Source organism: Lytechinus pictus, chromosome 15, assembly GCF_037042905.1.
Source record: "Lytechinus pictus isolate F3 Inbred chromosome 15, Lp3.0, whole genome shotgun sequence".
Taxonomy (NCBI): domain Eukaryota; kingdom Metazoa; phylum Echinodermata; class Echinoidea; order Temnopleuroida; family Toxopneustidae; genus Lytechinus; species Lytechinus pictus.
In genome coordinates, this window is record NC_087259.1 from 10901657 (window position 1) to 10916677 (window position 15021).

The 15021-nt window shown below is 35.8% G+C and overlaps 1 protein-coding gene across 1 annotated transcript; it reads right to left on the reverse strand.

Moving 5' to 3' along the window:
- Positions 1-1578: 1578 nt before the first annotated feature.
- Positions 1579-14208, reverse strand: LOC129278330 (1-aminocyclopropane-1-carboxylate synthase-like protein 1). Its single transcript, XM_054914528.2, has 12 exons — positions 13614-14208; positions 12550-12609; positions 11518-11667; positions 10556-10622; positions 9685-9782; positions 7946-8023; positions 6818-6918; positions 5406-5547; positions 4858-4999; positions 4412-4551; positions 3448-3601; positions 1579-2516 (listed from the first exon to the last, which is right to left on the reverse strand). The coding sequence occupies exons 1-12, from the start codon at positions 13731-13733 to the stop codon at positions 2461-2463; spliced, it is 1308 nt and encodes a 435-aa protein (XP_054770503.2). The 5' UTR covers positions 13734-14208; the 3' UTR covers positions 1579-2460.
- Between the last annotated feature and the right edge of the window lie 813 nt (positions 14209-15021).

Here is a 15021-nt window from a genome sequence, read left to right on the forward strand (position 1 = left end):
AAAGGCTGCGGGGCTAAAGCCAGGGTAATGATATCAAATTAAGCGCATATATATTATACAAATAATGAATGTTTATGAGTGCAATGGACAGAATACTTCATGAGGTGAAATATGAAATGATCCATTCAACGAGGCGTAGCCGAGTTCAATGGATCATTATTTCATCTTTCACCGAATGAAGTATTCTGTCCATTTTTTTTTCATATGAAATTCATGAATCAATGCAAAACATGCTCATGCAGTGCGAGTTCGGTCTGTTGATTGTTACGTCATTGCAACATGCGCACTGCTGGTGGATGAGCTGCAGTCTCGGTGCGCGAGTGCAATGGACAAAATCGTATGGATCCAAAATTGCACGGTTGATGACGTCATTGCAAAATGGGCTGAATGAACGATATCAAACAACCAATCAAATCACAAGGATCTATCTAGGTGTCATATAATATATATATATATATATATATATATATATATATATATATATATATATATATATATATATATATATATATATATATATATACACTGTTGTCTGTTACAAAATTTATATATATATATATATATATATATAATACTTTATAAAGAAAATTGAATTGATGGTGTCGAAAATCTGTTTATCTGGCGGTCAATCGGATCGAGGACGTCCTAGCCACTAACCCGTCTCTGTGGTCTAGTGGTTAAGGCACCGGCGTTCAAAGCTGGGGGCCCGGTTTCGATTCCCGGCAGATGCATCGCGACATCACGAATTTTTCCAAAGGGCAGATAGCTCTGGGGAACCTTGATTTAAGCTACGCATACTCTGTTCTATTTCATTCATTTCTTTCACAATATATTTAATACAAGATTTGCCACAGCTGTCGTTCATGTATAATTTCTCACATGTTTATATATATTGTATTAACGAAGCTAAGAACAGAACAAGCTTCTTCCTAATGCTAGCAAGTGCGTGCGTTTGAGGTACGAGAGTCTATGTAGTACGAGATGAAGGCAGAGGAGGTTACTGTGCATGCAATGTGGAAATAGGATACTGAGGGAGGTATGTAAGAGTGGGAGGGAGAGAGAGAGAGAGAGGGAGGGGGAGAGAAGAGTATATATCTGCATATACATGCAAACCTTTTACTGCATTTAACACCAAAAGGAAAAACTGGCTTGGAAATATTGAAGAGATGACAGGCAGAAAGATAAACGAATGCTGCAAGATAGCACCGGATAGAGACAGATGGAAAACCATGACATCCAACCTCTTTAAAGAGAAGGAACAGCGGTAAGGTAAGGTAATACCACCATGTTTCCTGGCTTCAAAATTCTTTTGACTATTCTGAGAGTTCTGACTCTCCTTGCTATAGACTTTTTACAGGAACAGTCCAGTTTCAGTAGGTAATAGACCAATGGTTATATATCCGCTGGTGCCAGATCCCCTTCCCATCCCTTCAGAATGTTCTATAAAGCAGCACCATGTACACGTGTTAGTCAACTTATACATATACGCATGCAAACATGTTTTCAATGCAATTTCGCCTTAATTTTTTTTTTGTTATACAACATAGTAGATACAACATTAAAAGTACTATCATAAAGAACATAATAGTTTGTGCAGCACTTTAATAGCCATATGACATCGAATTTTTTAAGGAAACTTAACAATATAGATATTAACAACGCAAACAGCAATGCTTGGAAAAGCGTAGAATAAATATTAATAATTTACAGTGTATTTTAAAGGCCCTCCCCATTGAGTGTTGGTATACAATAAATCATACATACACAATGCGCAGAATGTACGTCACCATGGTCACAGGAGTAATTGAACTTACATAGGTCTACATAGATAATGATAATATACCAAGTCACAGGTTATCCAGAAAGGGTCGGATGGGAACCTCTCTGGGACACACTTGACCTAATTATTCCACGTGTTTTCGAGTGGAGGATCAGAAGTGGACCAAGTTCGTGCCCTTGAGAGACTCCATCACAAGGAGACGCTGTATCGGAATACGTTTTAAGGTAGAATGTGCGTTTCCATGTTTTTCAAAGAGGGCGAAGCGTGCGTCGGGTGCGTCGTGGTCTAGTGGTTCTGACTCTCGCCTTTCAAACAGAGGGTCGTGTGTTTGAATCCTAGCCATGGCTTGTTTTCCTTCAGAAAGAAATTTATCCACTCGACCCAGGTGAGGTAAATGGGTATCGGCAGGAAGTAATTCCTCAAAAAAAGCTGTGCGTACCATAATCTGTAGACTACATGTATATAGCTTAGCCGGGGTAATATAGGAGCGTCTCGAGCACATAGCAAGGTGGATACGTGCACTATACAAATCCTCTATCATTATTATCAAAACGTGCGAATTATCAATGTCTTCCATACAATCGTGCATCTATGTGTTCTATGGAATACGTCCCCTGGTCAATTTTCTACCATCTGCGCCTCAATCTGTAGCGTTTCGATTCGAGTCTTGGTCCAAATCTTCAACGTGTGTACCTTGTTTGGAATGTTTCACAAGCTTCTTTGAGCCTCTTCATTGCTGGTCATAGGAAATATAAAATATATATATATTGAGAGAAAAACATAAAGAATGATTCATCTGCTTTTTAATGTTTTATGTAATCTGATCGTAATTCCAAAATTTTGAAGCACTCAATGTAACATGTAACATTCTTCTTATTAAGAACTTTATCTCATTTATCCTTCTGAAGTAGTTAAGAATGTTTTGAGGCAAAATGAGTTGATACATTGACCTGCTACTTATAGAGATTTATGACACTATTGGCTATCCATAGTCAAACCACAACTTTAAACCAGAGTTCAGATTAAACTAGACTTCAGAAAAGGGGCCTTTTCTCGATTCGAAGTAGGTCGAACCACCCTCCAAATGTGATCTCCGCTGGTCACAAATATGATACATTTTTCATGTTTAATTGCAATAAGTGGTAATCATTACAATACATAAGACTTTTCATCCCCGCGTCAGTCTTTTGCAACAACTTAAATACAGTCAACTGGAGGTCATGTGACAAGATTTGAATCAATCAGAACACATATATCAGTTAATAGTCCAACAGTATTTTCAAATCCTAAGTACACCAACGTACCATAGGGTGGGGCCTAATGACCCCCCCCCCAAAAAAAAAATAGATTAGTAAATTAATTTAAAAAAAATAAAAATAAAATAACGACCAAGAAAAAAATTAGAAAAAAAAATGGAGAAGGAAATTTATAATATATTTTTTCGAATATTATTACTCAAACTCAATCGAATTTGCTTTTGAAAAGGTCATAATATTTGCTCGCTTGCTTATTGAATAAATTGTCCCATGCGCCATGTCAGGGTTCCTCTCAGTACGCCATTGCCTGCATGGGTAGGCCTATACAGTATATAGCTACACAACACACCGTTTTTGTTATTTGTGTTTTTGATGACTTGAGAAAAAAATCAAACGTTGAATGGCTGTTACCTTCGATAAGTTTAGCTCTTGGTAGAGCATGGACTAGTCTAGCCCAGCCGAGTTCGTTGTAAACGAAGGCAGACCCTGGTGCGATTGCCAGTCCGTGATCAAGACAGTGAAGAGCAAACTGTTTCTCAGTGTCTTTGTTGACGTCCCCGATGATCTGCGTTCAAATAGAAATGAAAGACAGTTTCTAACAAACGTCTTAAAGCAGTTCTCAAACGGGAAGAGAACTGATCAACACAGTGTATGTGGTCTCTCACTGAATATGTGTTATAGATATATAGTCTTAAAATATACCTTTTGATATTATTTTCTTGTTTGTTTTATGAGATCCCTACTTAAACACATATTCCTGTAATACCGTAACAGTTTAGGAAATAAATATTATGTCATGTTAAGTGGAATAATGACGTGGAATAATTACATACATCTTTACCAGGGGTCCGTTTCATAAAACTTGTTATAATAAAAAAAATGCAATAACAGTTAAAAGCTATTGAATCTAATTGACTGATCGTAAATATGTGACAGAATTGTGAATTTGTCATCATAACAAGTTTACGACACGGGGGTCAGAATTTGAGGAAAGAATATCAATAGATCTTTCTATATAGAAGGGCATTCAATTCAATTTATCCAACCACAAAAATATGTTTAATCAAATCATACAGTGTTCATAATTATGCAATAAGTATTACAAAATATGGCTTGGACCATAAAAAGGCAAACTGCTTGTAGAGAATGGCCCAAAAAACAATAGCATTGACAAAATTTACACAATAGCAACACAATAGACACAAAATTACATCATAATTGTTTAAATAAAAAAAATGGCGCGCTGTTCATTGAAGACAAAATGGTGCCTGTCCTTTTGTTGTTCTTCTAGATAGAGGTACACTAGTATCCGTAACATGATATTTTAAGGGGGGCATAATGCTAGAGGCTTGGGGCCGGGGGCAATTGTACTCACACTTGTAAAATCTGCCCAAATGAATAACCCAGCGGTTGGTCTGACGAACGATACACCCAACTCTTCCAACGTCTCCATCACTGTGGTGGAAGATTTCTGCAACATCTTATTGTGCGTAGGAAGATACCATCTCAGCCACTCTAAGAAATAAAATGAATTATGAATTAAATTGGGCCGTTTAAATAAATTCCTGGTCAGGCACATCAAGACATTCGACTAAGCCTTGAGAGCGTTTCGTCAACATTTATTGTCCGACAGGTTGTCTGATCTGACAATTTTCCTTGATTTTGATTGGCTGAGTAGCATATATTCTATGGTATCTGTCAGATAAACATACTTCGCCGGAAAAAAACCCATCCGACATGCTCTTTCATGGGTTAATCCCCAGATGAATACGATAAATGCGGATGCGACTTGGAATGCAGTGAGAAACAATTAATCCTTACCTTTATCCTCTAGCATTTTTGCCACTGCCGTTTGAACGAAGCTCGGGATCTGGTAGAAATCAATTAGTTTTTCGAGACCAGTTAAAACTCTGGGATTCCATGTATAGCACGCTCCAAACGGACAACCTGGCATTCCGAAATCCTATTTAAAAATACAGAACAAATGAATCGATACCTGTCTTGCGGTAGAGCTTTACAAAAGATGCCCTCAAAGTCTCTCTAAAGACCAGTGTTGATATGATGTATTCACTTTTAAGTGAGGCTGAGGGGGCGGAAATCCTCTGAACGTATTTTTTTCTTTATTTTATTTTTGTCTCTTTGCCTTTTCATCAAAAATACTGTTCCTTTTCTATTTCATTTTTTTGCAACTTATCGCTCTTGTCAACAGACAGCATGTCACCTTTTGAGGAATAATCTTATTTTTTTCTCAAGAAAATTTTACCAGATTAATTAAGACGATTTATTTTTACACGTTACGCATCCTATTTAAATCTTGTACGGACTTTGCATAAGCACAATGAAAGTGGAATAATAATCATGGGCTTTACCTTCGCTGTTCCCCAGACGACATGCGTTTTCTCCTTGTCCGGTAGCTCTTCGGAATTCAAGGTGAATACACTGGAACTATCTGCTGATTCCTCGAAGATACTTGCGCTGTAAATCTCATCGATTAGGCAGTGTATATCATGCCTGTATGTGGAGTTAAGAAGAATTAGCAAAAATAGTCACTAGAATCCTTACTTAGGATGTAATACTTTGATCATGCAATATTATGATACTACGCCCACTACGTGAAGTGTGACGTACTTTACTTGTTACCCTATCTTTAGACTTAGAGACAAGCAGCCATTTCAGAAAGCATGAATAACTCTTAACATGCTTAAAGGTCAATAGAGAAAAATTAGACAAACATAATGCTGATCGGATGTAAAATAAGAAAGTTATGACATTTTAATGTTTCGCCTATTTTTCACAAAAAAGTTATATGCACAATTTAGTCACATGCAATTGAGAGAATTTCTTTTGTTTTTTTATTGTTTGAATTATACAATATTTCAATTTTTACAGATTTGACAACAAGGACCAACTTGAAACATAGAATGTTAAACAATGGTAATTCCACATGTTCAGGACGAAATAAAAGCTTGTTTCACAGGACAATGAGGAAAAAATTAGAATATTTCATATAATAAAATACAAAAGAAATAGTAAGTGAGTGGTGTCATCAGTTCCCTCATTTGCATACCGACCAGGATGTGAATATAACTATTTTGTGAAATTAAGCGAAACTTTAAAATGTCATAACTTTCTTATTTTACATCCGATTTTGATGAAATTGTCAGTGTTGTGCTTGTTGGATTTATTCAAATCCACTTTTTGTTGGGGTGGCCTTGCCCTTTAACATGCTTAACAAGCCGTTTTCGCAGTTGGCAACAAATAGTTCACAATGTAATGCATACATGTCCACCTGACATAGGGTTAATGACTATAGGCGGTGTTCTATATACAAGAAGACAACGAACCCCCCCCCCCCTTGATTTCCAAGTACTGAAAAAATAAGGAAACAAAAAGAAAACATGAAGAAAATAAGGATAGAAAGAAGAATTACAAAGAGAGAGAGGGGAGAGGGGGGGGGGGGAGATGTACCATGTAATATGATTACCCCTGTTCTTCAATTTAAATCAAACGGTCACCTTTAAGTCATCTTGCCATTCCCCACCCCCTGGCCGTGGGAGGAGGGGTGCTTGGGTTCTTTTTTTTTTTTAGTTTTCATGTTTTTTTCCAAAACCAGCACCTTCTCTCCAAATTTTGTTCTCAGGTCCCTACACCCCCTATCAAAACATCCTTGTGTCTTACTGTTAGTGACTATGATTCCCTAAAAGTAAGATATGCTGAAGTATATCAATTAGTAACAGAACTTATACGAAATCCTAAACTGATAAAATCGATTAAAACATACCTTTTGCAGAATGCGAGGTAGTCCAACATTTGTTGTTTTGTGTACACTGTTCCGAAAGGATTGATAGGGTTTACCAGCAAAAGAGCTCTGACATTATGTCCCTGATAACAACAACGCGTGATAATTGTAGTAATGTTAGTAGAGGAAGTAGTAGTAGTAGTAGTAACAGTAGTAGTAGTAGTCGTAGTAATAGTGTCTTATAGGTAGAAGGCGTATAGTACTAATGATGCTAATAATGATGGTTATATTAATAATGGTAACAATAGTAATAATAAAAGCGATGATTATAATAATTTTATGGTTATAATTATAAATACTTTTCCCTGCAGGTACTGGTATTACTGGAGCTAAACCTGAAAAAGTATTGTCAAGGGCTGCAGGACCGATTGCCGTTCTCAGTGCCCACCCCCCTCTCTCCCCCTCTCTCCATCTGGTCATTTTTCTCATCCTCTCTCTCATAACTTCTCTCTCTATCTCTCTCTTTTGGGGTTGTAAAAGGTATTGTCCCGGCTGCAAATATTTATATCTTAATGAATAGAGTAAAATTCACAGAGCAAATTGAATGCTCAAAATTTCATCCATATCGGATAACAAATAACGAAGTTATTGAATTTGAAGGTTTATCAATATTTTGTGAAAACAGTTCTATGCACATCGTCACGAATATATGGGTTGATGATGTCACATCCCCACTTTCCCTTTTCTTATGTTATTAGTAATAACATAAGAAAAGGGATAGGTTTACATTTATTTAATACATGTGTAAATGATGTGTTCCATTATGATGAAATAAGTTGCGGCAATAAAATTAATGCACTTAATGAGTTGTCAATCCAGTTGTTTTAGCTTTGGTAGAAATTATTTTGAATAAACATAATTTCATATAAATAAAATACAAAAGAAAAGTGGGGCATCAGCCACCTAATAAATAATCATAAAAATATGTCTAGAACTGTTTCACCAGAATAATGCAAATCTATAGAAAATTCAATAACTTTGTTATTTATCATCCGATTTTGATCAAAATTAATTTTCAGCATTTTGCTTTGTGAATTTTACTGTATTTACTGAGATATAAATATCTTCAGACTGGACCATTCCTGTAACAAAAAGGTTCGATTAACATACCTCCTGCTTTGCATTTTCCAAGCCTGCTTCTAGAAGATCGACATTAAGTTCCCACGGTTTTCTTCCATCGGGTTCTGCCTTTAAAAGTAATAGGAAACTGGGATTCAGTTTTTTAAAAGGATACTGACTTACTAAAAGGCCTTATTGTTAGATTCGAAATTTAAACTTCAACGCTGGCTTTGTGACAATGATATTTAGTAGAAAGGTGGCAACAAAAACGTAACTCTTATTTCTCCCCAAAGATAATAGAGAAGCATCTAAACTGAGTTAAGTGACTGAGCGGTTGATGTGTGCGCGGATGTGTTGTGTTTTTGGTGTTTATTTGACAGTGGGGGTGTGTGTGTGTGCTGTGTAATTTTGGGTGCGTTTGTGTGTGGTGTGATTGATATATTAAATGAAAAATTAAGAGCTTATAGTGAGCATTCTTGATCTTGGTTTATATAATATTTTCATCACAGAAATTAAGCAATCAACCGTTATCAATGGAAACGAATCAACGAAAGTGAAGTACTTTGAAGGGTCCCACAGGGAAGTATAATGGGGCCATTTTTATTAATTCTTTATATGAATGATTTACCTTGTTTTATAGGAAATTGTCTTGTCTCGCTATACGCCGATAACACTTGTTTATATTACGCTTCTAAAGATCCGGAAGAACTCGATAATAAGATTAACGATGTATGACTTGCTATGCTATGTGAGTGAATGTCACACAATAAGCTCATGTTAATTGTTGATAAGTGCGAATTCATATTGATTGGTTCAAAATGCAAACATCTGAAGTATTCTAAGGAAGGCGCGGTCATACATTGACCAGATCACAGCTTTAATTTTGTACAATGATCAGAATTGTGGCACAATTTGGATAAAACCTAATTCGGGACATAAAGATAAAGAAACTTCAAACTCTTCAGAATATGGCTATGAGGATGATTCTTAAAGTAGATTGTCGATATCACAGACAGGCTTTCTATCAAGCCCTTAAAATTGATTGTTTAAACGCCAAGGTGAAAAAATACTTAGTCATCCATCTTCAAAAATGTCAATAACTTAAACTCCACACGTACTTCATTTCTCAAATAAATTTTAAAGTGTCATTATAATCTCAGAAATTCTGCTTTTGATTTACAATTGCCAAAACCCCAAACGAATTTTGTATAAAAAAAGTACTATCAACATTGCAAGACATTTATTCAGTCAGCTACCGTAATCTTTCAGAGCAAGATCTACACTATCACAGTTTCAAAAATAATTTTTTTTTGTCTTCATTCTTGAATTTTATGATTTCTTTATATTTCTTGATTTAATTTCATATTTATATTTAGTTAACTATTTATATTTTTTGTTTGAATAATGTTATTATGTTTATGTTGAACTTAATTTTGGTTATCTTTCTGTTTTGTTGTATTGATTTGTATATAAGGCTTGTTAAAAACAGCCAAACGGCAGGGTTTTTTTATATCCCGTATTGAAATTAATTAAACAAACAAACAAACATAGCGATTTGGGTGAAGGATATATCAAATTGTTAAATGATACACAAATGTCATAATGAAAATAAAATAGGACTACAATAAAATTCAAAATCCGCGCTTCTGTCAAACAAAATATAAAATTATCTTGTCTTGTTGTATATGCATGGTTTCTTCCATCTTAGGCTGATAGTATAATTTCTTTTTAAACGAAGAGAAAGATGAAGAAACCTTAAAACACCAAGATGTTCGAGGAATCGTTTTTACCTTACTGCTTACATACACGGGATAAGTCTTCACTCCGCTCTGAACCACTAGATCACGTGGAATTGCTCCGTACATCGGAGATGGTGTCAAAATGGTATCTGTTTTTTTGAAAGAATTAAGCATAAGTGCTGTATTAACGTTGTATGCGTGCTACCTTTATTACAATTGTTATTGTATCTCAAATCTACATCTCTCTCTAACTCTCACTCTCTTTCTCCCTCTCTCCTCCCCCTCTCTCGCTCTTTGTCTCTCCTCTTTGTCTCTCCCTTTTTACATTAGACAAAAAGCGGCAGCATAGACCCGTTTGATGAAATTTACATGTATTGATGACGAATTCTTATTTGAAAAGGACAGCATCTGTAGCTATTTGCTGAACTTCGAGTAGGCTATGACTCGTGTAATAAAATAATGTTACCATACGTGAACTTTTTTTGACTCGATCGCTACGCTCACTTACAAACAATTGAAACTAAATGATCGAAATAAACAATCTGGTATACATTATTCAGGCCGCAATGCCCGCAAAATTTGTTAGTCTAGAACCACGCCTGGTTTTCATCGCACTTCTGGGACCAGTTCCATAAAACTTGTTCTAATAATAAATTTGCAATAACGGTTTAAAGCTCCTGAAATCCTTCAATCTTATTGGCTGATATTGAATTTGTTATAGAAATTGTGAATTTGTCATTATATCAGGCCTTTGTGAAAGTCCCATAGTCCCCTATTTGGTCGATTGGTCAGCCAAGTGGTCAAATTGATACAAACAAACAAGTATACAAATATATTTGATATAATTTCAGATTGTTCTGTGTTTTTGTATAATGACTGAATAAAGGTATTTATAATATTTATTATATGTTATCATATTTACCCCCATGGTCGCATAACACATAAGCCATTGCACTAAGGGCTGACGTCACTCCATTCACGATGACGAACTATAGAATAAAAGAAAATGACGATGAGATGAATTGAGTATATTTACTTAAAAATGCTTGCGAAAAAACCCCTAGATATTTCATAACCTGAAAAGGGAGACTTACTGCCAGCCTCAATTATCATCATACTTGTTATTTCTCACTGCCCCCATTCTCTTTAACATCCTTTTTGTTCTGTCTTTTTCCGACCTCTGACCGTTTCAAGAACCAATCATGTCACTGTGATGAAGAAAAATTCTCAATCTATGAAAGGAAAATCTTATTTTGATAAAGGACAAAAATTCGCATTCAATTCACTATACTTTGGAATATTTGTTTCGTTCACAGGTGGAGGGTGGGGTCAAATAAATGAAGTTTACTTAATTATCTTTATTTTTTTTCTATTTCAAGGAACTTTCTTTCGTTTAAAGAAGAGCAGTTTCAACGCCTTTCAAGAATCCACGATTGCTCCCTGTATTTGATTTAAAGCAAAATATGACACCCCCCACAAAAAAGGAGAAAAAACAATTTTGTGTGACATCTTGAGAAAAGAAAAATTTCTTTGAACATTGAGAGCAAAGGTTATGAGGGGTCATTCTATATAGCGGTCGACTGAAATTTTACTAAAACATTTTTTTTCTCTCTCTCTCTTCGCATTAAGTGTCAATTAAAAAGTTCTTAATTTACATGCTTGAATTCTTTAAAAAAAAACAAGGTTACGCATTACATATATATACTGCCACAATTGAGCCATTAAATCCCATCTATTTTGCTAAGAGGACAATGTGGCCCAAACATGGAGTGGTGTTTATGCAGCGCTTTGTAATCATAAGGAAAAGATGCTATATTAAATGAGTTAATATTTTCTGCATTGAATAGGATTTACACTGACAAAACAGACGGAAAAGGGAAATACCTTATCTGGATCAAGCGTTCCGGGAGCTTTTTGACCATTCAACGTTGATAGGAAATCCGACAGGGCTCTCCGGAGGCGACTGCTTCCGTTTCGTTCGAGATTGTAAGGAAGCATGCTATGGTCCCAAGTCTGAAGGTCTTTCTGGTTCATCTGCATGGAATTGAATTTATTTATTTTCATGCACCTTAACATCAATATTAACATGGAATCAAACACTCCTCTGCACAAGCAAACACATAACAAACAAACAAACATGCATGTGTATTTCCAACTACGACACAAACCATGTTGATGTTTAGGTGCAAGAAACACACTCATCACCACGGAAAAAAGAACAGTGACTTTCAAGGTTGTGTTGTTTTGACCTTGCTCCACATTTCTAGGCACTGCACCTCCATGTGATCCATAATCATTATCATGTAGGGTATCATTTTAAAGAAAATTAAATGATCTATTCATTAATATCAATCACACGTTAATATTGACTAAAACCAAGGAGGGATTATCGATCAAAGTAAGATTTGCAAACCTTTTTGAGGGGTTTATATGTATGTATATACAGTATATATATATATATCAATGTGCTGGCAATATATATGTATACACTGTAAAAAATGATGTGCTAATTCAGCACTTACAGTGCTTGTTTAGTGACTGCATTACGAGTGCTGATTTTCTAGTTTGAATTTGAACTAGAAAGTCCTCTATTACTCAATTGAGATTTAAAAAAGAGAGGCAGGCAAGCTTGCATGGTGTCGCCTTAAGCACTATACAAAAATCCCGGCGCTACCCCTCTTTACAATTACAGCTCCATTATTGATGTCATCTTTAAGTCGTCCCCCTACCACCCCCAATTAAAATTTCAAAAATTCCTGGTGCCGCCCCTGCCGTCAGCTGTACGCAGTGGCGTAATGAGCCGAAAAAAAATTGAGGGGGCCAGATATGGCGTACGGGCAAAATTCAACATAATATTTTAGATTGTACCATAATTCACCTTTCTCTCTATCATGAAAGTGGAATATTTAAACATACCTTTTCAGTGATGATCTCTCGTACCGACTCGTTGTGAGCAGTCGACATGTTTATTATACCCTTTTAAGAAAAAAAAAACAACAAAAGAGTGGGTTAAAACAGCATGTTAGGTTTGTGTTAAAAGGTATTATATTGTGACGTAAAGTGTTTTGACCATTTTATAAAAGGAAAACGTTATATGAAAATGGCTACAATGAAATAAGATTTGTGATAAGCTAATAAAGGCCGATCGAACTTTATTGCTGACTTTAGGTAACAAACATAGATTAACGTTGGTTACTGGGACCCATAGTGCGGTATAATGCAGATCAGTGAACCATTTTTTTCAAGTTTGTATTCATCTTCATTGCATATTAATATTATCATTATTAGTATTTTTTGGTTTTTACAACACGTGGACTCAATGGCACCAATAAATAATGCAATAATGGATATATAGGCCTATATTCAAAAGGAGGATACAATTGTGCCCCCGAATTGTGCACTAGTCGATTAAATGCCTTGCTCAAAGGCAAAGGGGCCACGGTCGTATCGTATTTCCTCGGGGTAGTAATCTGAATCCCCAAAAGACAAGGAAAATGGTTATTCTGATAAGAATGGGACACTTACATACACACCCACCCTCCCTCACACACACACACACACACACTCACTATAGCCCCATAATAATTATCTTATTCTTTAATTTACCCCATTTCTTTCACAACATTTTTAAAAGAACGAGTTGACAATTAACTGTCGTACATGTTTAACCACCCACACCCACACAATTAATAAACAAACACACACACACACTGGCGCTAGAACTGTTAGTGAATTTGCCATGCCATGTCTTAGTTATATCATTGTGAAATCATATTACATTCTAACACTCAGCACAAAGGATTGCATTTTGTGGTGAGGTTCACTAACATTTTAACATATAACTGCATACGGTATATCACTTTGCTTATCAGCCTATCAGTATAATTATACTTCGCTAGATGGTGCTGCATTCACATAAAATGATTGGCCTTTATGATGACAAATAATGTTTCAACCATTATTTTTCTCCTTTGGCTTACCTCCTCATTGTGATTTTCGTCGTATTCATTTTTCGACGCACGAATCGCAATATCTTTCAAGAGAAATTCGGAAGTGGATCCGTCTACTGCACGCTTCGCAACATCACATTGAGAAGCCATGACATTTAAATTCTTTAATAGGCCTATACGCCGTGATCACTCCATATGCGACCGGTCAGTCTTCCCCGGCCGGCAGTGGACCAAGAACAGTTTTTCCTTGCCGTTTGAATTATTCAGGCTCGCAAATAAATGTATATATCTACAAACGTGCTTGTTTATTCGTCCGGCATAAGATCCATTTCTGGTCTTTTTCAGTCACCTGGTCACTCTAATACTTCCATTGGGTCACACACTGAAGCTCTTTGCAATTTCATTCACACTTCATTGACCAATACACTAGCCCTCTCCTTGCATTCAATAAATCACAATGGCTGCTTACAGTTAATCGTTTGAATGAGATGTACAAATAGATAAGCCCAACATTATGTAATACTCTGTTGGTGTAACGTGGAGATCAAATGCTGGTGAACCGGGTCGAACCTTTGGAAACTTCTACCGGTTAAATCTACTGGTAATTAATATTTCTTGTTGGTTTGTATAGTGTGCGTTTTTTTAAATTCATCTTCTATTGCTTCCAAAAAATAAATGATCCAAATACCGCAGCAGAGGTATTTACCATGGGAGACATATAGGAACCTGTAGGGCATTCTCGTTGGAATTTCTTGGTTAAATACCCACCTCCCTCGTGGAAGTTAATTTCACCCCCCCCCCCCCGAAGTGTGGTTGGAGTGATTAAATATTTTTATTCATCGCAACAACTAAAATAGACCTGAAAGTAGCAAACATGTGGCAATATTCAGCTTTAAACACTTGTTTAAACCGTTCAAACAGCTACTTTAAGGTTTATAGTAAACATCGTTGTTTGAAACTTTTGAACAGCGTTTTTTACTGTGTAAGCACTGAAAGGTTAAAATATATTTACGTGATTTTTTTAAAGATAAATAATAATAAAAAATAATAAACAATAACCCGCAATTTGTGACTCTCGGTTGTGTGATAATTTATTCAAACGAATCTTAATGATCTACCTTTTAACATTTAAAAACAAATCCTGGCCACCCCAGCACCCCGCTTTTCAGGGCGATGTGTTTTGAAGAAAGAAAGCAATTAAGGTTTATATGTTTATGCAAAGTATTAATAGTTCTGGTGTAGACAAGAATAATCCTAGCCTTGAAAAAGGCCACTTTGGTAGTGTTAATATTCTCTCTTCTTTGTTATTCTATATAAATTGCAAAAGCAGAGGATCATTCTTTTTAATGTGAATCCATATCAGCTTTGCCTTTTACCTGAGGGTATCCAGGTCTATCTTCATAAGATAATCGAAAGTCATATTCTAGCCGCTTTCTAA